The sequence below is a fragment of the Rhipicephalus sanguineus genome, chromosome 3 (genome assembly GCF_013339695.2).
Source record: "Rhipicephalus sanguineus isolate Rsan-2018 chromosome 3, BIME_Rsan_1.4, whole genome shotgun sequence".
Taxonomy (NCBI): domain Eukaryota; kingdom Metazoa; phylum Arthropoda; class Arachnida; order Ixodida; family Ixodidae; genus Rhipicephalus; species Rhipicephalus sanguineus.
This window is the reverse complement of record NC_051178.1, coordinates 177,179,037-177,205,011: the sequence shown is the minus strand read 5'-3', so window position 1 is coordinate 177,205,011 and position 25,975 is coordinate 177,179,037. Positions and strand designations below refer to the sequence as shown.

Genomic DNA, 25,975 nt, shown 5'->3' with positions numbered 1-25,975 from the left:
CAGGTGTAGTAGTATAGGTCATTCGAGTGTCCTATTTTGGGCTGTGGCGTGTTGCACTTCATTCGGTTGCAATATGTGATTAACAATAAAGCATGTTAACCAGGCGTCCCTGTTCAACATATCCTGATAAGACAAGCAATGCTCCAACTTCTTTCCAACCACCGAGACAACAGTCAGATGATAAATGAGTCAGTTTGACAACTCACTGTAGTGATACATGGGGTGTGCAGGGGAGAAGTACTCTTGGTAAGGACTGGAGACCGGTGGGTAGTAGGGAGGAGTGCCTGCATCCATCACAGGCATGCCCGGGTACAGAGAGCCACTGGCCAGAGTGGAAGGTGGCAGGCCAGAGCTTGACGATTCGTGTGATCTACAACAGTGGAGGGAGCAAAATGCGTAAATGCGCTGGTGCTCATCATGAACTAAATTGATTCAAACAGCTATTGACGAACGGTACCTTCCTTTCAACTTAGTTTCTAATGCTCTTTAACCTTTTGAAACACCACGTACGCAATTGTGTGCACCGCTTGTTTTTGCTACTTGTGCCAAATAGGAGCTACGAAAGAGCAAGATACATTGAGCTTTGGATGAATTTGACCGCCTGCATAATAAATTTGTTTTCATTTGACTTCATTTTGCAAAGTACTGCTGTATGTCGTCACTTTGCTGATGGCACTATCACGTTAGACGAGTTGTTCAATGTTCTGCTTCTTGCAAGCCACGTCAAAAGTATAATTTTTTTTGCTCAAAATGGGCATAACCGAAAACGAATTTGCACTACATTTCTAGCCTTAGATTTGATTCTATTTACGCAAAACAGAGCATGAATGACATCAGAATAAAGAGATATTTAATTAGTTTGATTAGAATTAATTACTATATCAGGCATAAATTAGCATATTATGACATTATTTTTATTTTAGTAGAATACTGAGTGCCTTGAAATAATGTTGTATTGATTTGACATATTCGCAGATAGTCTTTCATAGGTGGCGTCGGGAAGGATATACGGTTAAATTTTTCTTTTTCTTTTTGTTGCCTACTAAATCAACTTAGATGATTCAACTGGTGCTTTTCCTACTGCATTTATCAACATTTGCTGATACATACTTTTGTGCCTATTTGGATTAAACTGCAACAACACTTTAGATACGTCGTCATTTCTTTGTTATTGAAGCCCATAACCACCTTATGTTCTACTTCTTACTTCCGTTCCATTCATTTCATTAGCTGCCGGTCATTTCTACATTAGCTTTAGGCCACCAAGTTCCTTAACTAAATTCATGCACTCAACGTAACACTCTTTTAAATGCATGTAGCAGATTAGAATGTTTTGCGTGCAGCTGGCCTGGCAAGGATACAACTCGCGCATTTCATCCTTCTTAGGTATTCACGGAAAAGAAGAAAATCTGTTGGAAAAGGCATGAAATGTGCAAAGAGTTGAGGCAAATAACACAAGATGATAATATGAGGCCGAAACTCATAGGAATGAGTGCAGTGCGGACATTGCATGATTCATTATAGCAATAAAGAGAGAGCTATGCGTGCCCAGTGCGAGGCATGTAAAGGCGAGAACTTTTTCAGCACAAAGTGCGGACTTTCTCATAGGGAACGGACGAGACCTTCAGAAGGGCACAGAAAGCACACATGCACGCCATCTGCATCACAACAGATACAGTGATGAAAAAAAATTACTGGATTTCGCAATTAGGGATGCGGCGATATGGACCGCAAGAATATTACCTTGCCTCTCTGTCCAGTCACCCAACATATTACATGTTAGTTAGATGCATCAGTACTGTACAGGTGACAGTAAAAAAGTTACAGTTTCACCGCAAGGGTGAAGCAATGAATGCATTAGCAACAAGTTGGAATGTTGCACAAAGAACGGCAAGCAGCTCGAAACTTGCAGCACACTACTCAAGCACAAAGGACGCACGAAAAGAACACACACAGGGCGAGTGCGAACTAACAACTGTCACTGCTGCTCAAACACAAAACAGGAGAGAGAGAGAGAGAACAACTTTATTAAAGAATAAACGAACCCCAGTCCGGGTCCACTAATAAAAAAAGGGGAGGCTTAGCCATCAGACAAGCCTAAAAGTTTTAAATGTCCGAGTAGTGCCTTCATGATGTCTGGGGAAGAGTCCGCCAGCCACTCCTCCAGGGTCGCAGGTCTTAGATTGATAGGTATGTGTTTAAGGCTCTCGCCCATGGCTGCACGGCCCCCCGGACAATCCCACAGAACGTGAGCGACACATGAAAAGAATGCACAGGTACTTTTGGACAAACGGGAACTAACAACTATGACACAGGACGAGCGCGAACTAACAACTGTCACAGTTGTTACTTCAACCAGCCCCTACTTTGGCTCTTCTGGCTAGCAGCCCACTCCTTTCGTAAACACCGCTGCTGCAGCGAGCAAAGTGACTTTTGTGCGGTCTATAGCTTTAACGGAAACTTTGAGGTGAAAGCACAAGACGCACGAACGTCCCCCCTCAAGAGATAAGTGCGCGAGCACGGGCGACCACACCTTGTATGTCAAGGTAGAAGTCGGAAGGGCACATCCCAACTCCGACGAAACACTAGAGTTTTAGAACCCAAGAAATTTGAGTCGCCAGGGGGCATGCACAGAACCCAAACCACTCTTGGGCTCTTGCGGTCGCGTTGTCACAAGACCCAAAAATCGAAAACTAGCATGGGTTGCCAGCATGGCCAGCGTCTCACATAAGTTTAACTTTGCCATGTCCCATGTGTTTGATCCAACTCAAATGCTGCTGCTCCTCCAAACACAAGAGCAGCCTACCCAATGTAGCAACTAGCGGGGCGACGGCCTTCAAAGCACGCCTTTAGCGCCATCTTGCGGGTTAATGAATACGCTGAAGTGCCCATATAAACAGCTCGCCGTTAGTATGCTGGAGGGTGTATTCTGCGTGGCAGAATTGTTTAAACGCAGCGTGCTGTAGAGCGAGGAGTCGCAGGTTCAAATCCCCGGTCGTGCCTTCGGAAAATTTTTCTTCTGAATTATTTTTATTTATGACTTTATAAATATAGACCATATGCAAAATTGCTGCCATCTGTCGGAGGTTTGACGAAGCTACCGATTCGGCGCCATGTTGGAGGCTTGTGTCCGAATCGTATTGCTGTCGCTGCTATAACTTCTTGCCTGTATCTGCTTTATAGTTGGCAAACGGGCCATAAAAAAAGTCAGACGAGCGTGTAAGGGTCTGTACAGGTTACCGGCATTTCCTAGTTGTTACGTTGGCAATTATTACGCGTAAAGAACTGCCTCACAACGAAGAGGTATAAGTTTGTCGTCGAGTCAAATGTAAGCCTGTCGTCGTTGAGAATGAAATTTAGCGCTAGGTTATACATTTTGTCTACTTTCAGTGTAGCGAGTAAAGCGTTGTTAGCTATCTGAATACGATGCGTGTAGTGTAGGATGGTTGGGAGGAGTCTTTAGCGCGCGACACGGCTAGGCACAGCAATGACGTTTAGAAAGTGCTGTTGACTCATTTCAAAGCGTATCTCATAAAGGACAGCCTACGTCGACCAGACGTATTGTGCATTTATTTTAAATAAAACGTTGTCCTCTTTTTTATTTTTGAAGCAAAAAAAATATTTCCTGTAGCCACCGACGTACACACGATTAAAATGCAAAATATTTCCACTTCTCACGCACGTGAAAAGTGAACATGAAAAGTAAAAGTCTTAGTTGCTCCATGAAGTAGGTGCTGGTTGGCTGGCATTTTATTGAATACCTTTCTGACATGTGCTCGTAAATAACACTACAGGCCGAGAATATTTGCATTCACATCGTCACTTTGGGGGCCTACTGGCGCCTTACCATTTCAACCCGTTTCCGCAAGGCAGTTTTGCATCACGACTGAACGCTTGCGAAGCCATCTTGGCGCATAACCAACTGTAGCGCACCCACGGCCGAGTGTAACACATTTCCTGGAACAGCGCCTTTTTTTTTTCTGTTTCATACGAAAAGTGCCACACGCAAGCTTCCGTTAACATTTCATAGCACACAGGGGTGGATACAGGATTTTTCCTAAGGGGTATAAGCTTCTGGGAGAGCCTGGTATGTGCTATTCTTCGGATATAAATACAAAAAAAAAGTAAAGGAGGGCGGTCAGGCCATCCGGGCAGCCCTCTGAATTTCGCAGTGATAGCACATGAAATGCTTGAAGAATACGCATAGTGAAGCAATACGCGCGCGAAGCATCCCACCAAACGCTACCTTGTTAAACTCCACAATCGAAAACAAACTACAGACAACACGCTCCAACACAATCAGTCCGTTTGCTAGGAATCGATGACGCGCTCGATTTACCTGTCTAACATGCAATTGTTATCACTATTTAATAAGCAAAGTAATTGTGTCAACACCAGCGCAGGCATGCGCGAGTAGCCGCGATGCAGCTTTGAAGCTCACACAAGAAGCCGGTTTGTCTGTGCCTGCAAGCACACGGTGTGAAAACTGTCTCATTCCTACATGACACGAAAGAGTGTCCTCTGATGAGTGCCGATGCTGTCACATATCGCATCTATTAAGAACGGCGAACGTAAATGCGGCATCAGTAGTAAGCAGTAGCCGGAGCAGCGGAACGATCTGCCGCTTCTCGTTGACTGCGAGGAAATCTAATCACATAGAGGTTAGCTTTCTGTAAACCTTTTTTCAGCACCCCAATTTCCTCAATCTGAGCAACACGGCGCACGAAAATATGTCGGCATTGCCGTTCCTATTAGAGCACTGCACGGGCCGATGTTTCCGGCCCGGGCCCGGCCCGGCCCGAAATGCCATGCTCCGGCCCGCCCGAGCCCGGCCCGATGTTCTTAAATGTGGCCCGTACCCGGCCCGGGCCCGAAAGGTTTGGGCCCGGCCCGGCCCGGCCCGTTTCAGCTGGTTATGCCTTGAGCATAAAGGAGGCACTGTCCAACCTTCGGTTATTGTGAAGATACCTGCCGCACAAAATATATTTTCTAGAGATTGTTTTAGGAACTTCTTTCAGTGTCACGACTTTCACTGGTACTGTGTATACTTTCGGTGAATTACGCACGTAACACTCTTGCGAAATGATTGCAGGGCAATATAAAATATAATTGGAGTCATAGCTGGCTCTTTCATGTACGCACGCAGTGCTAACCACGCCATATCATTTTTGCATTTCAAAGAACAACTACAAAATATAATACCTGCCTAAAGTGGAGAAAAAAAGCATGGCAGACATTTTTAGGTTGAGTCTACATCAACTGCATACGAGCTAGGGCTGTTGAGTAAAAGTAGCAAGTCTCCTGCAAACTTCATCTATTGCACAATGCAATAAAAAAAAACGTGCTCTAGCTGCTTCTGGGAGGATTACACCAGGCTGGGCAGCGTTACATAAATTAAAGATGCCGTGTTGACTCCTCGGCAGGCAACTGCACCCAATCTACACTACGTTTTCGTGCGCAAAACAACAAGGTTCTTTGTCCCATCCTTCTTCCCCGAGTCACCGCCACCGCAGTGCCATAGATCTGTCAAAGCAAGGCACACCCGTTAACGAGCGAGCCACTGTCCTCGTGTCAGACGTGTGTACAGTAACGGTGTGTTGAATAAAGGGTGCTTTAAATAAAACTAATCAGTCTGCGTGTTGGTTATTCCCAGACTCCCGGATCGCTTCTCTAGCCTGATCACTCCAGTTGTGAGCCACACTCGCGGAAACGAGTGTCTCTATGGTCTGGCGCCTCACCACTAGTAATGGCAAAATCAACAACGGCGTTCGCCCTGTGATAGCATCTTGCACTCAAAATGCACGAAAAACAGCTCCTGAGATATTAATGACTCACAAGTCGCGTTGGCCAGTCTATGAGCATGCGAGCGTAGCTGCATACTCGAAATGTTTCCCTAGATACGAACGCGCACATCTTATATACACTAATCTAGGCAGTTTACCGTTGCTTTCCTTACACGGTACCCAAGAACGTCTTTCACTCACTCTAATGGCGGAAACTTATATTAGGAGTTTCTTGAAATCTCGTGCAGCATACCGATGGAGCAAAATTGTAGACGTCTTGTACTGTGCAATTTCTGTGCATGCCAATGCACTCCAGGTTGTTTAAATTACCTGGAGCCCTCAACGACGGCGTCTCATATAGACTGGGTCGCTTCGGGAAGTTAAACCCCACAAAACAGCAAAAACAAAGCCACACAACGTACACACGCAATTATACATATACGTATGTGACCCGGGCCTAATACGGGCCTGGCTCAGGCCCGAGCCCGACCCGAGCCCGAAGATCATGGGCCCGAGCCCGGCCCGGGCCCGATCCAACAACCCCTTACCCGGCCCGGCCCGGGCCGGGCCGGCACGGGCCCGGGCTTTCGGGCCGGCCCGGGCCCGTGCAGTGCTCTGGTTCCTATCAGCCATCACACGCCGATACGCACGCTCCGTGCGTGTACATGCGGAGCGCGCTTAGCCTTCAACATGGCGGAAATGCGCACGGCAGCCGCTAGACGGCAGCAGATTTTGCATAAGGTCTATACATACATGCATACATATATACATACATACATATACAAGGTGTTTTTTTAGACAATACAGATTTTTTATAAAAATGCTATGACAGTCAGGCCCTTATCATCTTCGCAAACGAACTCTACACTGTGGCGGAAGAACTTTGACGCACCTAAAGTTACATTCAAATGAGTAATTAACAAAAAAAATTACACCATCTCCCGCTAAAGGGAACCATGTGTGGATGCGAAGCAGCGGGGAGATCGGTCGCTTGAGCGGGAGATCGTGTACTTTATTGAGAGCTTGTGCTGGCGCTAACGTTGACACTGGTGGCGGCGTTGACGCTGGCGCTCATCGCGGTGTTGCGCACGAACTCCGTCATTTTCATACCGCGGAACTACCGTGGCGCCCCCAGCAGAGTACGCAGCTGTCGCACCACCTCTCGTGCACGCTGCTCCGTAGAGTAGAGGATTCCTAAAGGAGTGAAAGGGGGAAGCATAGGAGAGGAGAGAGAGAGGGGGAGGGGACACGCATGCACTGTGGGGGTGTGGACGCCACGGGAGGGCAGAGAGAGGAGGGAGCGTAGGAGAGGAGAGAGAGCAGGAGGGGACGCGCGTGCGCAGTGGGGGGTGGACGCCGGACGCGGGAGGGACGGACATAGCCCCCGCCATAAGCTGCTTCGCGTCTAAAATCGTTAATTAACTTTTTTATTATTAACTTTAGGGCCATTGTCCATATGGAAGAGTTGTAGGACGTGACAATTTATGACATGCCCATTAAAAAAAATCGCAAAGAATGCACGTAATTTGTGATAATAATCACCGAAATTCAAGACCCCGATCTAGGCGAAACTGAAACTGAGAGCACCAGGCGCGCAGGAAATCCGTCATCCTTGTCAAGTCAGACCGGAAGCTCACGTGACAATTTAAAAAAAAAAAAGGCACATCACAGCGGAACGTGGTCAGGAAAAACGGCAAGTCGTCCCAAATACCCAAATGGACCTCTTATTCTTTGCGTTGTGAACGGGAAATGCTGCTCTAAAGGAAATAAATAGACAAGAGCAGCAGGAAGAGAGCAGCCGTCAATTCAGCTCCTCTTCAGATGGAATAATGTCATATGTTGGCTTCACCGCAGTATTGATGTGCATTGCCGTGAAGCATCAGTGGCAGGGGCGAACATCACACGTGCAGTTTCTGCGGGTGACAGGCGTCAAAACGTCATTCCAAACGATAAGATCTATCTAACCAGAAAACCTGCAACCTAACCATTGATTATTAATATTAATTCGGCAAATAAGAACCTTATCTTTGTGATAGCCTGCCCATACTACATCCTGTCGTCGACCCAACTTAGTATGACAAATTCCCCATTAAATTGAATAATTATTAACTATCATAACGCGCACAAATAACCGCAGAACGCATTTAACGCGCGTGGCAGAAAATGTACGCGCTCAAATAACGAAAGCCGACTTGACCGTGAACCGCGACCCAAAAGACGACATCGGAAGGCTTCACCGCAATACATATCCTGTATTGCCGTGAAGCATAATCAAGACTGTGGCTCGATACCGGCCGCGGGGAAGATGCATCAAGGGTGTTCTGCGTTCTGGGGGCGCTCACTACGCCGACAACACCACGTTTTCTCCCCCTCTCCCCCCTTCCCTCGCGCGCCTGATTAATTTAATCGGTTTACTGAAGAAAATTCGCATTCAGTTTTGGATTTAACGACGCCATCGCACGCCGCATCCGCACTACAGTGTAGTCTATGTGCGGCGAGAGACCCACGCACCAGCGGCGCTCAAGACTCGTCAGTCGCCATTGCGTGGTTTGTTGAAATTCACGGTGGCCGCGCTAGGCGCTTTCATCAATCACACGTTATTCGTGGCGCGCGGGTAACGCTGGTTTGCCACAGCACTACGTTGGTTTCGAGAAAAAAAAAACAAGACAAAAAATGTGCAACGAGCGCTTCGGCACGCGCGCGAGTGGCACCGCAGCAGCCACCATTTTGTGCCGGCGGGTGTTTAGGCTTAGCGTTACCATCATTCCGCAGCGCGATTGACAAGCAACGTGTTTTCTCTCTCTTTTTCTCTGCGAAAAATAACGCGAGCCTTTGCATGCCCGACACTTGATCTGCGTCAAGTGTCGTTCAAAGCGCGCGGTGCCCGAAAGTAAAGCGGCAGCCGCGGGGCCAGCGAGTGCTAGATTACGGTGCGCACAGTGGCTCGGAAAAAAAAAAAAAGAAGCCTTGCCTATGTATTAAAACGAGTTGCTCATCAACTGCGATAACAAAGTAACACTTCAGGCACACATACACACACAAAACACTCCATAAGCGGGTGAAAAGATCAAACTGGCGCAGGTGACGTCAAGTAGAACCGTACCTATGTGCTTGGATTTATGTGCACTAAAGAACCCCAGGTCGTCGACATTTCCAGAGCCCTCCACTACGGCGTTCCTCATAATCATATCGTGGTTTCGGGACGTATAACCTCAAATATTATTATTAGTAGAACCGTAGCAAAAACGGCACGGATGGACACACAACGATCTGGGCTGCCGCGATATCCTCACGCCGCGACGGCGCATCTCGCACGCCGATTGGCTGCGGCGCGCCACGTGACCGCCAGGTCACGTGAACATGTTATGGCTAACCAACGCCTCCTATGGCTAACTCGCACTTCTTTTTTTTTCGGGCCGCCATTAGTCTGTGAAGTGGTGATTGACTGATTGTGCTGCGTGTTTTCAATGTCAACCGAACTTCATTGGCCAGGATGGATGGATTGAAGACTTTATCGGCCGGAAGAATGCTTTGATGCTGTGCGTTTCAATGCAGTTCGAGACCAGAAAAAGGAGTGGCGTCACTTATGATCATCCCCACCTCGCCCTTTTCCCGCGGAAAGGAGTCGGCGCGATATCCGAAGACGGGACTCCAACTTGGCGCCTTCTAAACAAGCGGTTCTTCAGAAGGAAAGTAAAACTCTTTCAATATTTGTAGGTAAAGTTGAACGGAAATTTTTAATTTCTGTGTAGCAAGACTTCTCGTTCATTTTTCTGGATGTGTCGGTGATCTTTTCTATGCTGTTAATGACGGTTAGCGCCACAAGATTTTTTTTTTTCGCGCGCTCTTTTTTTTTTTTTTTTCACGTCAGTCTCGTAATGGCCGCGTCGCGAGGAAATCTCGTCGGCTCGTCCTCCCTGCATGGAGGGAGCCTATTTTGCAGGCATTTTCAATAAAATTGTTCTCTCTCTCTTTTTAAACAGCGTATATACTTCCATAAATTAGTGCCTGCGACTGCAACGTTTGTAATTGTGTGTCTGGTATTTGTTTGGGATCCTTGCCGAAGAAGCGTGTTTACAATGTTCTAATGCGTAAAACCTCAACAATTATTATTAGTAGAACCGTAGCAAAAGGACTTTCGTTTTTTCTACGTGCTGTTTTTTTTTTTTTACTTTAAACAGCGGAGGCTGTTTATAGGTCACCAGCGTTTTTAAATTGCCCGACGGGTGGACGACCGCCGCCGTAGCTCAATGGTAGAGCATCGGGTACGCTTTATTCGAAAGTTGCAGGTTCGGTCCCTGCCGGCGGCAAGTTGTCTTTGCCTCCACTTTAATTTCTTCACATTTATATCATAATTACTACAAAACCTGACTTGTTTGTCTGTTGGTTCTCATTAAGGTTGTCTTTAAAGGGCCCGTAAACAGGCTGCGACTTTTTTTTTACACCCCCCAAACAAGCTCGCTAATTCGTACAGTAGACCGCGGCGATCACGTTTTCCGAATATTACAGCGCCGCGCAGACCCTTCATTTCGAAAAACAATTCCCGCGCTTCTTTCCTACGCCTGACCAATCCTCCTCGTACGCGCAGTGACGCCGACCCGGCGATCGGCGAGTTGACGTAGCACTGAGCTCGTCGATTGGTCTAAACCAGGTCTCAACAAACAGTTGTCAAGTTAACGTCAGTTCCTGTTCCCACCCACCGCTACGAAACTGCGCCTTGTTTTTTGGCCCTGCCATAGCCCTGCGGTGATGCGGTTTCGGCCTCACTGCATAGCACCTGTAGCACCTGCCCGCACTTCGCCTTCGACATGAGGCGAAGCGTTGTTCAGTTGCCGGCTGCAAATCGAGCGGGGAGAAGGGAATCTCCGGTAACTCGGACGGGTTCTCCAGGCTTTTCTCTCGCGCCCCTTCGACGTCTCGGAAAGCAAGCACGCATTCCTGCTGCATTGTGAACTGTCACAAAGGTTTAAAAATAGTGAAGAGCCTAACACTGCCCATCAAGTTACAGAGCACGTGCGACAATATAAACAATAAACAACCAGGAGCCGCAGCAAGAGGAAGTGCATTGCGACTGATCGAGGTCGCCCATGACGTCAATTGTTGGCGTCGTGTCACTGGTGTCACGTTGCCGAATTGGGCGGAGTCACGACGACGGGCTACGCCTTTCCCTCCATGTGGCGGAGAAGGGTGGTGAGGCCGCGCGAAAATTTGAAACCAGCTGAAACGGATGTTCTAACCCCTGTAACTTCCTTATTATAGCACGTATTCGCAAAATTCCTGCGGCAGCATGTTCACATAGCAAAAGTGCGCATATTTCTCTTCATTACAATTTTTGGACATCGGGGTTGTTTACTGGCCCTTACATTCCCATTCCTTCGTTCGAGCATAACAAATAGAAGTCCAGGCTACCTGCCGTTCTTTAGTCCAAGAATACAACTAAATCAAAATACACGGAATCTGTTTCTGCGTACAACTCATAAGCCGTTGCCACGTTCAGCTTCACTTTGCCGACGATCAGAGTCGAAAACAAAAACTATCGTTCACAGAATGCCCCCCCCCCTTTTTTTTGCCCAAGTGCACGAGTGTCGGCAGGAGGGGGGGGGGGGGGGCGCAAACCCGTGTTGCATCGCGGCTGGAGTAGGGGGAGCGCATGTGTAGCTAAGTTGGGGGCAAGCGCTGGTGTGGCTTGAGGGGGCAGGTGCCCCTTTTGCACCCCCCCCCCCCCCTGCCGACGCCCATGCCTAAGTGCGATCACCCCTCCACATTCCAGCGAAGGTGCACGAGGACCACGAAGGCTTTTCAAATTTACGAAAGAACGGAAATGCAGGGCCGAGAGTTGAAATAGTTCATTCTGCTAGACTGTGGCGCAGGTTAGATGGTTGGAAAATACGTTTGCTCGCGCACGTGCAGTACCACTTCTGCAGAACTGTCAATCGCGTACAAACGAATTTCCTAAATTTGTTCTCAGTGCTGCCGAAAGAACGAAATCCCCCGTAAAATACGTATTTGGTGCAAATAGTCGGGCTGTACACAGCAGAGTCGCAGGGAAAGCCCAACAAGGGAACGCTGAGGGACGTGCGAAAACAAGTCCCAACAGTACATTGCCAACATAAAGGTTAACCAACCCTCGCCACCAAGAAAAATTTGAATAGACAGGAATGATGAGAGGTCCAAAGACCCAACATAAGCTGTACCTCCAGGATTCCCCTTTTCTATGGACACGGCTAAGCCATGGATTGGGAGGTCCTACCCTCGTGTGCTTAGTTCATTGTTGTCATCCACAGCAAAAGCCTAAAGGGGACTTTTTGCTTGAATGTGGCATAGTTAACACAGTTAAAGTGAAGTTAGCGCGTGTTCTACTAGTGTTTCGAATTGTGTATTCGCGTTTGCAAATTAGCAGGTTTCCACGTTAGGTTAGGGTTGCCTCCTCTGTTTGTCTCGTAAATATATTAACTTCCACACAAAAACATCAGTTGTGCATAACTGCTTTCGTTTAACAGTTCTTTGTCCCGCTATTTTACTTCACTTATACAAATATGAAACTGTGCTGATACCCAAATTCCCTGTCTATTAGCAAAGACCAACTTCAAATCGAGGCAGAAAGCAATGGGGACAATAAAAGGACGCAGGAAAGTGCTGCTGTAAATGTGTCGTGGATTGCCTTTTACAGGAAGCATTTTCCCCTAACCATTTGCCCCACACATTTTATGCTATCCAATGTTTCGAAGTGCCAATGTTATGACGGAAGTGAAAGCAAAACAGTCTGGACATAATGAGCTAAATAGCACAAAAGAGAGAGCAAATATTTTTGTTCCATATATCAATTAACAAATTTAAGCAAAAGCAAAGTTTTTTTTTTTTTTCTAGCAGTACAGCCAACTACTCAGTACCCACAGATACTGATGCCAACAATGCTTTGAAGCCTGGGCCATCAACCCCTTTATTACTACCAGTCTAAATTAGAAGAAAATAATAAACGTCACGAACTCTGAAAGGAAAACATGCAGCCAGAACGATCACGGATGAGACAAAAAAAAATGAAGCCTTGGCATGCAGAAAGAAAAAGGAAGTGTTTCCAGACATTTTATTCAAAGAAAGAAATTTCGTCAATAATGTTGACCAAAATTTTTTTTTTTTCCTAACACAACCCATCACATGCTTTTCATTATGAAGTGCAAAGAAAGTACTTCAAAATGTCGCATTTATTTCATCAGACGGCCAAAGAAACACTGGTTGTAAGGTTCTACGCAGCCACATGAAGGCAATCAACAAAGGCCATGCTACCGATAGCAATCGGAGACCAAAATTACCCACGGTGACGGATGTCCACACCAGCTTGTGAGACCTGCCCGTCACCAAACTCTTAAATCCTCGCAATTACTGCCACCCAAGTCTGCTCGCACGTCGATAACCCCGTTACATATTCCATTCCTGCGCATATGACTGGCTCAAATCTCAACTATGATGCCATGCGAATCGTCAATGACCAGCGGTTTCCCCCCTTGCAAAGCCAATGGTGCAAAGTCAGCACACGAACTCAGTCACTAGTGGTACCAACCTGGATATGCCAACATCTGCCTCAGCTTCAATATTAGATAGTGCCGATTTGCTGGCATACAGCTACTGGAATAGCAGCCTATACTCTGGGACTGTCTGGCCTATGCTAAGCAGTGAAGAATGGCGGTACCTTCCCTTCAAAACTAAGGCCTTGGAGACTTAGGTCTGCTGCACAACTCCTGGCACCTTCTCTCAAAACATAAGAATGGTCTGATTCCATTTCCCCTCCCTGCATAAGGATGAAACCACTCCATCAGGGTTGGGCACAGCTGCTTCCAATTTCACTTTTATTTCGAATGACTTAGAAAGCCAACTTCAACATTCGTAAGCTTTAGAGCTCTATATAACCCCAATATGATTATGAGTGACGCCGTAGTGGAGGGCTCCGGAATTTTCAACCACCTGGGATTCTTTAACGTGCACCTAAATCTAAGTACACGGGCCTCAAACATTTTCGCCTCCGTCGAAGATGCAGACACCGCGGCCGGGATTCACCCGTGACCTTCGGGCTTTAGAGCCGATCAAAGCCATCTTGAAATTACCCGAGACAATAATATAAACTGTCCTCACAGCACTTCCATTTACAATTTCTTGCAACAAGAACAAAAAAAGCAAAATGCAAATTACTGCGATGGGTGCGATAAGAGAGAAGTAATCTTTTTTTTCTCCGAAACAGCAGCTGCGTCAAAATGCTTATAATAAATCAAGAGAAAGAGAATTCAAAGCATCTTTATTGTAACTTGGGAGAATCATGTTATAATTATGCAGTTAGCACACAATTTCATGCCTGCTAAAGGCATGGCCTTCAGCTCAGTTACCCTAAGCGATGGGAATCGATCAAGCTTCACCTCTTTGTGGGCACACACCTCACTTTCATTCATACATGATGACGTCTATTACATAGTCTGGGTCGACAAAATGTGCGCCATTAAGGAAGCAATCAAGATGACATCACTGGGCGATCTTGGAACTTCAATACCTTGCTGTTGATTGTCTGTTGTGTGCTGCAGGGATGCAGCATCACCAGCATGCTCTCTTGCAAGATTCTTGCCCACTTATCAGTTTTTTTTTTTTATTTATTGAATACTGCAGACCAAGAACTGGTCCAAGCAGGACAGGTACAAGAGGCAGGATATAATCAAAAACACATGTGATAACACATGTCAGTCTTGTTGAACAGCATGGCCACATTACGGTTATTAGCCTCTCATAAGTGCAATGCCTATTCAAAATGGTGGCAGGAAAGGCTCATTCAGAAGTCACCATTTTAAGTTAATTTGAAAAGCAGTTGAGGGAAAATATTGGTATGACGATTGGGAGCACAGGTACTGTGTTGTGTTATGGAAATGCCAAATCTAAATGGTGGCAGAAAAACTGTTTCAGAATGTTTTGTCTATTAAGAGGGTAGACTGGTCTTCAGGACCAAAAAATGGCAAAAAAAATTCTGTTTTCTAAAAATGACATTCTTGGTTTCTGCAAGCATTTTTCTATCTGCATGCACATTTTCACACTCCAGCAAGTGCTTTTCTTTTCTTGTAATTCTGACTGCCCAGATTCTCGGTGCCGCCAAAATGCAGCAGCAGCAAAAGAGGGGGAGCCTACTTCGAGGCATTTTGATAATTTGGCAGCACACACGTCCAAAGCTCTGCTACCAATTTACAAACACCTTGTGAAATAGAGAGCTTCTAGAGATGTGCTAACGACGTAAATGAAAGCCTTTGTTCATTTATTCGAGCTTCACTATTTACGGTTGAAACTATACACATGCCGAGGCAGTAATGAAGTTCGATTGTGGCAATTTGAGAACCTCGTTAGGTATCTTGGTGGAACTCAATCCAAAACCCAGTCTCCCAAGCATCAGGTGGATGAGTGAGCCCGACAGGCACTGAGCGGCTGAGTCTAATCTCAAGCATGCCACAGCCAGGGGTGTCCAGCTGACACTAAGGGCCACTACAATGCTAAGCAGCAGTCACATATTTCTGGTGTCTATTGGTGTCCGCATTGCAAAATATGCACATTCTACTTGTTATTTTTAAAATAAACAGTGTGCTATTTGTTATTTGCACTTTTCTCAGATGTAAGTTTATTACAATTCATTATCGAGGCCTATGTATCTTGGCATCTAGGGCAGGTACATCAAAAATTGCTTTTGCAATGGAAACATAAATACGTAGAAAATTCAAGTATGGGAGCAGAATTTTCACCACAAGCCTTTTTAATTAATTAATCGTCAAAATTGTGACTGGAACGCATGTGCTTTTCTAAGTGTAAAGCCCATTCTGTTGTAAAATTAAGAATTGCCCCCCCCCCCCCCCCCAACCCAAGAACTCCTTGCTATATTTCAATCTGTAGCCACTAGTCTATGTTGCCATATCTTAAATATAATCTTTAATCAAGCACTTTGTTTTATCATGGCCTTAAACAATTGGGGGTGAACCTTAGTTATCTGGGGATCAAAGTTAGTTACAGGAAACCTAATTACATATCTGAAACCAGCCCTAAAAGCAGCACAAACCAGTGCAGATTCATCAAAATTGAAGGAGAAATAAAAAAAAGTAAAGAAGTCTAAGACGAGTCCGCCCCCTGAAATAGACACTTTAAAATATATGAGCACAATTACTGTTTAATTTTTATGTGAGGGCACTACTGTTTTACATACAATGCACTTTATGAAGTGTTTGAAGCATTTTAAGAGCGAAAAATAATATCGCGATAAATATGAAAAAAAAAAAAAACTGCACGAGCTGTGGTCGAACACTTAAAGGGGTACTGACATAAAATTTCAAGCTCGAGATGTGTCCTTCATTTGATTGCTCGGTATGCATAAGTATTTTTGACCAAATTTGAATGGCGTCCGTCACCTGGAAGTTATTTTATTTCAAGGGCAAAAAGCATGCAAAAGCTCAAAGGGCGTTTCAGCACCCTGCGACATTGGCACTACTGTGACGTGTTCAGTGTGGTGCACACCATCCCGAGTGACAATGCACTAGTAGCAATGATGTCCACGATTCGAGTGTTTCTATTGTTGTGCCGACTCCTGGAAACGCTCTTACTCTTCATGCCTGATCTTCGTCACGCCGCTTTGAATGACTTCATGAAATTACAAGACACAAACCACCAAGAAAAAAACAGGCGAAAGGAAAGAACATGATTTGGCGTGTGTTCGTCATTCAGCATGTCTGGGAACCGCTGTGTTGCTGGAAGCGCGGAAAAAGCGGAATGAGTGTGTCGTTTCATTACATATTGTACACACCAACACGACCACAAGCTACCAAAGTGGAGTAGCGTATAGATAAATATCATCGCTAACAAGTAATATGCAGGTAGTGTTAATAGTGACTTTTAGTTCGTCCATAGACTTCTTTGCCCTAGCGTAATACCGGGTTACAGAAGCCGTAACCGTGAGAGGCCGGATAGGTGGGGCCATTTGGCGGCACAAAGAAGAACCTGGCGAGCACAGAATTGTTATTGTAGAAACGTAACGTATTCTATTTCTCCGCTGGTGTGCATTCGCTATACAATATTCCATAGACTCCTTTATGTACACTGGAATGTTGTGCACACTAAAATTCTCTCATATAACTAATTGAGACACACCAGCGAGCATGGCCCAAGCATGCTTTCCTGGGCACCTCCTCACTGCTGCTTGGAACGGCGCCCATTTCTGAATTTCCGTTTTGCAAAGGGTCGAAGCAAAAATGATTTGAGACATCGCATATCACAGAGATTCCAAGTTCCAGAATGTCGTCAACACTAGTTGACACTTTTCACAGCGACGGCTGCGATGCTGGTGACAAGGCTTGACTGAACGAGTGCACCTAGCAGACAAAATGTTAGCTGAGCAGCTGAGCCTCATGTCATTCCTTTCTGTAGACAAGTGGTCAGCTGGGTGCCATCTGGAGGTAGGTGACCACGAGGAAGTGCCACGGTCGATCCAAATAGGTCGCGAAGCTTCGGGTGAAAGGCGGTTCAGAACCTATTGCCAACGACACCAACCAGCAAGGGGAGCTATGGGTGCTGCGATTGAAGCGATATATGTTTGGAGGGAACAAACACTAACAGCGGAAAACCAAGTTTTATTCAAGGGTAAAGCAATCTTTGTTTTACAAATTAATTTATTTCCCGAACATATTATGTAGGTGCAATGTGCCAAGAATATATGACAGTGCTTAATTATTACGAAAACCTTTTTTTTCAGCGCCCCCTGAAGAGAGGCGCAAGTAATCGTTATTCAGTGCAGCTCTTGCGGTGCATTGAAAGGCATGCTTGTAAGTTCGTGTTCTGGTGTTGTGCGTTTGCATGCGTTCTGTGAATTATTGTGGTGGGAATTTGATTTTTGCTGCGCACGAAGCTGCAAGGTACGTTTCATCGTTGGTGAATGTGTTGGTTACGGTGTTCAACAGGCAACGGCACGATGCGGCTAACATTTACCGCTGAACGCTTTCCTCGGTACTCGCGGAAACTATGCTTTGTGCCAAGGATGCAATAGCAACACGCGTACGCCTGGCGAGCCCTCTCTTTTAGATAAGACACCGGGGCAACGGTTCCGAGTAGTGTGCTTGCTGGGCTTTCATGGATCAGTATTCCTACTGCCCGATTTCCTTCGTGAACACGCGGTGCCTACTATATTTCCTGTTATCGGTGAGCAGATCGCCAAGTTATCTGTCGCACTACAATTCGCATGCCTTGATACGTTATACGTAAGATTAATTTATTGCAACATAAGGCAAAACATAGTGCACATAGTGTATGCACTTTTCGAACTTATTACGACATTTGTTGCTCATTGTGTAGGGTGCGATAAAATTGCGTTATTGTGACCATTGAAGAAAACTGAAATATTATTTTGGCGTGACCAGACGTCATTTCATCTCGTTAGAACCGAAGCACACATGCAATGTGCTCTTTAAGTGCCCTGCGCATGTTTGAAACAAATAAGTAACGCTGCAAACAGGAGAGATACGCTGCTGCCTACTTTATTCACTCTGTGGAAGATGACACGAACGCAGAATAAAATCTCGAAGAATAAGGTTTCCTGGTAAAACCAAGGCAAATTGAACGGCGGTACAGTTAAAGGGACACTAAAGGCAAATAGTAAGTCGACGTTGATTGTTTAAATAGCGGTCCAGAAACCTCGTAGTGCTGCTTTTATGCCAAGGAAGTGCTTATTTTGAAATAAAATCACGTTTTAGTGGTCCGCATCGCGTTAGCGCACTTCAAATCACCCGCTTGAAATCAGTCTTTCACACGTCACTGCTGCCGTGCCCAACGTTGCCTGCCTTTAATGTGCGGCGGCGTGCACTGGCAGTGTGCACCATTCGGGCATCCGGCAACATCGCATGCATGCGGCATTTTGTCGAACTTTCTGTCAGAGCGATCAAGAGCGCAAAACACACGCAGCAGTACGCAATACCGAAACTACCACCGAGACGCGACCACGTGAGCGAAGCAGGGCGCCGGGCGAAGCGTAGTTCGGCGAAAACGGAACCTTTGAACCACGCGTGCCGTTCCCCATGGCAATGCCAAAGAGGTTCTTTTTTCCATGAATCAAATAGAAACGAACAAACAGCATTTTATTACGTCTCTTGATGCACGGAACATTCTTTTTTTATTGCTGCTAGTTTGATTACTAGTGATTAATTGTAGGCAGACTCTGATACGTCATCGGGATCATTTTGAAAATTTGCCGCTTGTGGCGCTCATCGTGTGATACATTTAGCTTAATTTCTCGGTAAGTAGGGCACTGCTGTTGATAATATTGCCGTTTTAGACGTTGTCATACATTGAGCTTTCACTCTGACAAATTGTTTTTTGCCTTTAGTATCCCTTTAAACACCGCTGTTTAGTCATGAGTTGATATTACTTTAGCTAGCATTGGCTTCAAGCGCATTCGCCAAGGGCTTGCTGGCTCGCCGTAGCGCGAGCCCTTAGCGATCAGGCAGTTAAAGGCTTGGACATTTCTTTTTTGTACGCCTCCCAAACAAGCTCCTTAATTCGTACAGAAGGTCGCAGCGATCACATTTCTGAAATATCGCTGAGCTGTGTGCTACGGAAACGCTCCATTTCGAAAAACAATTCCCACGCCCCTCTCCTACACCTTTCCAGTCTTCTCCGCCCACGAAGTGACGTAATATTGCCCACAGGCAACATTCCGCAGCACTGACTTCACTTGGTCCTCTGCACTACAGAACAGTGCCTTGGCCCTGCAGTCTTGCGAATTTTGGCTGTGCAGTTGTTGCACGTCACATTGTTGCCTTTAATCACCGTGCTGGTCTGACATGAGAGACGTTTGGAGAAGGCCTTGCTTGGGCCTTGGCTGCACGCCGATGACTCAATTGCTGACGCCAAGTTACTTTATCGATGTGGGTGATGTCACGGCGATGGCCTACACATAACCCTCACTGGGAGCACTGTAGAATATGTACATTCTGCCACCAGGATAGAATGAGATTGGTGTGACCAGCAAAGACAGTGCAGCTACTAAAAAACTATATATTTTTTTTTTTCTCCAAGAAAGCAAGGGTTGGGAGGCTGTTCCTCTCATCCTGCCCTCAAAGGCTGGAAAAGTCCCACCATCCAGTTGCAGCAAATAAAGCACATGAAAGCAGGCAGCATACGCATGTCATTCGTGCACCTAGACCGTCTGGCTTGGGCAAAGCAGTGTCATTGCAGCTTTCACCTCCACCATGCTCTATTACACATGCATACACTCCAAGTGCCATGCCAGGCAGGGTCAAGTGAAAAGAAGCAGGGAGAAGCCAGGGTGAGAGCAGCAAAAAAAATTTATTTTGCAACATGCAGAATTGAGCTGAAAAAAAAAAAGAGAAGAGGAGAAACTACTCGTCATCGAAGTATTATTACAACAGGTACAGTATAAGCCTCGCAGAGAGTTTCTTAGTCAGGAATTTGGAGGAATGCCGGAGTGCTTCACCAGCTTCTAAATATAAACAGCGAGGCGCAAATTCAAATGCTCTTCTTGGTCAACATAATATTAAGATACTGAGAAGAATGAAGACTCGATGACAACATGTGGCACAACGCAGCAGTGACACCGGTTGGTGCACAACGAAGGTGGCCCTACAGTGTAGATTTAAACGTGCCACCCGACAAAGGCACAGTCAACTCCGCCAACATGAGTTGAATGCCAAAGAGCACTGATGCTTTGACCTGGACATGTTGAAGAGAAACAAAGAAGAGAAAAAAAGGGTAATGAACTAAACACAGATATCAGGCTGCAAGGCACAACAAGCAGGTCCTACAGTGCCATTTCTGGGGAGCACCATATTTGATCAAGCAATGAAAGGTGAATGACTAGCAAAGAAGCAATCATAGCTACCTTAAGTCTAGGCAAACGATATTTATAGAGTCATAACGCGTGTTGGCAGTGAAATTGATTTCTTTTATTAATGTGGTGCTTAGACATGTGCTGCCAGAAAAATGTAGAAACAAACACATCAGGTCTTTCAAAATAGGTAGGTTGAAACTTTAAAGATGCATGAAACTCGCCTAAATAAATAGTTCCTCTAGCGTTATGAACATATTACTAGTACCTAGCAGCGTTGCATTACAAATGAAGCCAGAAAAGAAAACATTTGCACATGAAATGGGGCAGTCTTATATCATCCTTCCATGGCCACACTCAACTGTGTCTAACGCCAGTTAACCCTGTGTAGGTTTGCCTATATTTTGACACGATGACATGAAAACCCGCCGTGGTATATTGATAGAAACTACGAAGAAACAGTATAAAACAAATTTCATCAAAATCAAGCCAGCAGTTTACTGAAAAAAAAGTGAGACATATATGTACCACTGACTCATGAGAGTGTTTTCAAAAACATTGTCCCACTGACTCATGAAGGGAACATCTCGCAAATGCATGAACGGGTATTTGGGATGAAACGGCCGAAGTGGCACAGAGTATCACTTCTGAAGCTGTGCTGAGGAAAGTTGTGCAGACCTCATTTCGAGCAGTAGAACACCACCTGCAGCTGCGCCTTTTGTGAGCCTTCATAGCGCTGTGGTCTGTTCCTGTAAAGCTTACTTCACCATGCACCAACCATTTTTTTCTCCGTTTGCCTGTCCTTGCTTTGGCTGTCGAAATTGTCCGAGTACGGCTGTTGCCCCTGAATATGTGCCTACTTTTCAAGAGGTATAGGGTATAAAGAAAAATATTTCCACGCACCAATATCCGCAATTACGCTGAAGGATGAGCGTGGCAATATCACAGGGTTTGTGTTTCGATCCATTTATCGGTCAAGTTATTGTGCAAATTTACAAAAAGACGTGATGACTGGAGCCCAAAATTGCCTTTGAAAAACCAGAAAAAGAGGAAATAATCTGGCATTTAGATTGGTAGGTTCTTTCTATCTGAAGAAGAAAATTCAGAAGCTATCATAAAAAAAACTGATTGAAATTCAACGCCACTGTAAATTCAACGCCATTGTAGCACTACTTCCGCCCTTTGAAAGCGTGGTAACGACTTAGGCAAGATATGAGTGACTTAGTGTTGCGTTAATTGCAACGAGTGATGGAGAAAATTTCTTCTGTAGAGGGAAAAGTGGGATGTATGTGACCCAACTGTCGCACAAAGGGTTAACAAACATCGTTTGTATACATATCTTACAGCTTTGCAATGCACACTTTGCTATCTTTAGACTACAGTAGATGCTCAGTAAATGGAGATCTCTTAAACGGAACTGCTGCTTTAAAGGAACAAGTGGCTCTTACGTGGTTTGTTTCGTACTTGGATTCTGCACCCCTGTTTATCTCGATAAACGGAAGACATTCTCCTGGTCCCTTCAGGTTCTGTTTCACAAGAGTCTACTGTATATAGCACGAAACAGGTTTCCTACAATATCCACGGTTGGCAAATACTAATGACTGCATCCAGCACTGGAGCATGGAAGAATTACACGCGTTTCCCACTGCCGCGGGATACGCCAACAGATGCACTCTCTCTTTTGAGCCGAACAGATTTATAAAAATGTTTTCATAGAGAAATGTTTCATGGAGCTCTAACAACGAACAGAATTATTTTATCAGTCAACGATACGCCAGAAACAAGCACCGGCATGCATTCATGTGAAAAGTGAGCCCTAATGTCGAAATATGATGCTACTTATGCCTCAAAACACGTTTATTTGCATGGCAGAATTAATGCAATCCAAATTTAAAGTAATCAGTAATTTGAATTTGCTTGTGTTTCTTCAGTCACGACTCCATGAGCATCGTTTGCAGCTTGCCCAAGAGCTCCAGCGCTGCAGCGTCTGAATTCTCATCTTCCGAGAAATTCTGCTGCTTCGTTGTTTTGCATCTCTAGTAAGTTTGGTTTGGTTTTGCAACACATTGTGATCACTCTGGGCTGGTTCCTGCGAGGAGCGATGAAAACCAGGGGCTCCCAGTTCGAATTAACCGTTGGGGATACTGACGCGTTCAAATTATCGGGAGTTCCTCCTCATAGAAATACACAGGGCTGTACCGGGACCAGGCATCAATTTGAATTAGCGAGCTTTTACTGTATATTTTTTTAAATGTTTAAAAGCATCTTAAGAGGGCTTATATGTGCTAAGTATAACAAATGATAAAACTAAACATATTTAACTATTCATAACTTGGGCCCTATTACTATTCAAATCCTGCCACTGTTTAGATTTGCTTCCATTTGACTTCAAACCAAAAAAAAATTGACACTTGCACACGCCTAGGTCCAATTCTCTAAAATATTGTGCAAGTTTGTTGGGTCACGAGAAAAAATGCTCATTTTTCTTCATAATATGCGATACATACTATACAAACTATTCGATTAGAAATTATTTGACGAAATCACTATTTGCTTCAAACCTCCAATTTACTATTCGCCCATCCCTACTTACGACTGAACTAGTTAGTGGGCCACACACGTAGCTTGGTCAAAGTACGTCAAAACAGGATGGTCAAAATTACGGAAGGTGAACCTATCTGCGCCTTGACAAAGACAGATCCACCTTTCGAAACGACGGCCAACCTGCCTGAAGTAGGTCACGGGAAGTTTCACGGCATCTTTTGAAACCAAGCAGAAATCAAGTTCAGTTGAACAAGAAACTGGGTTCGGCAGAGTTCAACAGACGCACAGCCGCATGAGCTAGCGTCCAGCAGTAGTGCACAAGAAACAACACACGCGATGCAGGCAGATGAGGGAGGATGGGACCAGGAGGAGAGAAGGAGCAACAGGTGCAATGGCTCACCGGGACAGCACTCTCTTCCTACACGAAATGGGGGGGAGCGGGAAGCATGCGCGGCTGGCAACTGGCATCAACAACCGCACACGCCTACAATACCGTCAATATATCCACCACCTGAAAGCCAAGGAGGGGAGTGAGGGAGGAGGAGGACGTCGCCACCCAACTCGCGAGGGATGCAGCGTGCAAGAAACACAACGGAGAGAGATTTCGCAAGTGCAGACACAGCAATGGCATGCAAAGCACTAAGACTATCGCAGCAGCCACACAAAGCACTAAGACTATCGCAGCAGCCACAATCATTTGCTGCATTTTCCCGGATGGCACTGAATACCAAGCAGAAAATAAATTAGCACTACTACATGTACCAAATAAAGTGGCAGCATGGCTGTGACCAGTGCATGCACCATGAGACATTGCAAGCATACAGCTCCTTGGGGAAGCCACTAGCCAAAATAATATAATTTGTTGAAAAATAATTTTACTACATTTAAAGATCCTACTTCACACAGCAAGAAATTAAAAACGGGTATATACACAAGTGAAAAAAACATCTGAATGAGTCCTCGTGACTCAAAAGGACTCAAATTTCAAATTAATTTTGCCTGTCTTCGAGCAGCTGTCCCACCTGCCAGCGCAGATGGCTGCCATTGCGGCCATCTGCAGGAGGTAGCCTCAGCTCTCTTCTCTTGACAGCAACATCTATCTGTAGCGTGCATCAGAGGGGGCGGGGGGTGGGGGATTGGGGCAGTTACACACTAGTGGTGTGCAGACTGAGGAATCAGCGAAGCTGGTGGCGTTCCTTCCTCCTCACCCACATTACACTATCCCACCACCTTGATATACTGTACTATACTATGCGTGGCTATGGTATGCTTTCTTTCTCTCTATTTCTTTCTATCTTAGTCTTGTTCCGTTTTTTTTTATCACTTTGTGTTTCTTTCTCTCTCTCTGTTTAGGACTACCTAACACAGCAGCCAAAATCACTTGCTGCATGCAGTGTAAAAGTGCTCCAGATGATGGCTTTCCCCTATGTCTTTCTATCATTTTATGTCTTCCATTTCTTCTCTCTCTCTTTCTAAATCTTTCATTCTCTCTGTAGTCGTTCTCTCGCCCATCAAAGTTTTTGCGTTCTACACCAAACAAATCGGCACACATGACAAGGACGAAGAGAGCTCGTGCAGGTTCATAATGATGATAATTTTTGTTTGCACTACCCGTGCTACCCCGCGCAATGAAAAGCTTCAACAGGTCTGCTGCTAAAAGAAGTATGCTTGCTCCGTTGTTCGAAAACACTCAAAACCACATGCCACTGGCTGCTGCCATTTAGGGATGGTGCCCATTGCCTCAGAGTTCCTAGTTTCGTTATTTGTCATTTTCTGCAATGGATGATGAAGATTGGAGGTGCGAACTCTTCCAGGAGAAAATGAAGAAGTTATGCGACAAACTTAACGAGGCATGTCATGTTGGTTTTCGAACAACGCAACCGCTGCTGAACCTGCCGGGTGAGATCTTTATCAGCAACGGCATTGATATGACCAGCTTGCCAGATAAGAAACTGGCAGTGTTTGAAGATGATGATGATGATGACGCAGGCAGCAATGAGGCAGTGCAGGTGCGATTGCGTGGGCAGTCTGAGTGCTTATGCAACTTTTGAGAGATGCAACGTGTGCAATGTTTTGCATGTCGATTGGGATAAGGTTTTTCAACCAAGATTAGATCCTTCACATAGCTTGCGCTAATGAGTCAATTGTAATCAAACAATTTGATCTCAGTCAGGCTACATCAAAATTTTAATGGGTGGCACATGTGTAACATGTTTGAAAGCAAGTACAAGGGCCTTGCTTATCTACTCGAGCCCAAGTGTATGAGTGGGGCTTGCTTGCCGCAGCTATTTTTTCAGCGAGGCGACATGCTTGTGAGCACTTTGAACTATACAGTCAAACTCTACTATATCTCGCCCGTTTACATCAAGTTATTCCTTTTGTAGGACAATTCTTTTTAACAGCAAAGGTACAATGAGAACGTATAGCATAAGATTACAGTGAAACCAAACAAGAACAGCAGTGACTGCCGATATGGCATGCAATGCATTAGGATTACCACAGCAGCCATAATCATTTGCTGCATGCATGTAAAGGTGCTCCAGAAGATGGCATTCCCCTATGGCTTCAGGAAAAGCTGCCGACACACCCTAGGAGTGGTTTATTTAGGCAGTGCACGTGGCTTCACACAGTACTCCATCACACTTTTGCCGCAGCCAAATCAGATGAGCTGCCGGCATCCAATGCAAAAATTGATGCTGCTTTGCTGACCATGACACTGGCTCTCGCAGCCAATCAGACATTCTTGTGCTCGCACACCCGTCTTCGCGGTTTCATGGCGGCTTGTGAACCTTCACGCTATCGAGCAGCA

The 25,975-nt window shown here is 45.5% G+C and overlaps 1 protein-coding gene across 2 annotated transcripts in view; it reads right to left on the bottom strand.

Annotated features, from left to right (window-relative positions):
- The window catches only part of LOC119387720 (uncharacterized), a 29,509-nt gene extending 5,813 nt beyond the window's left edge, over positions 1-23,696 (bottom strand). For both annotated transcript variants that reach the window (XM_037655198.2, XM_037655199.2), the window contains exons 1-2: positions 23,567-23,696; positions 207-370 (exon numbers count right to left, since the gene is read on the bottom strand). In XM_037655198.2, the coding sequence (XP_037511126.1) occupies positions 207-370; positions 23,567-23,634 (232 nt within the window). In that variant the 5' untranslated portion in view covers positions 23,635-23,696. The remainder of the gene's footprint in view (positions 1-206; positions 371-23,566) is intronic.
- Positions 23,697-25,975: the final 2,279 nt, after the last annotated feature.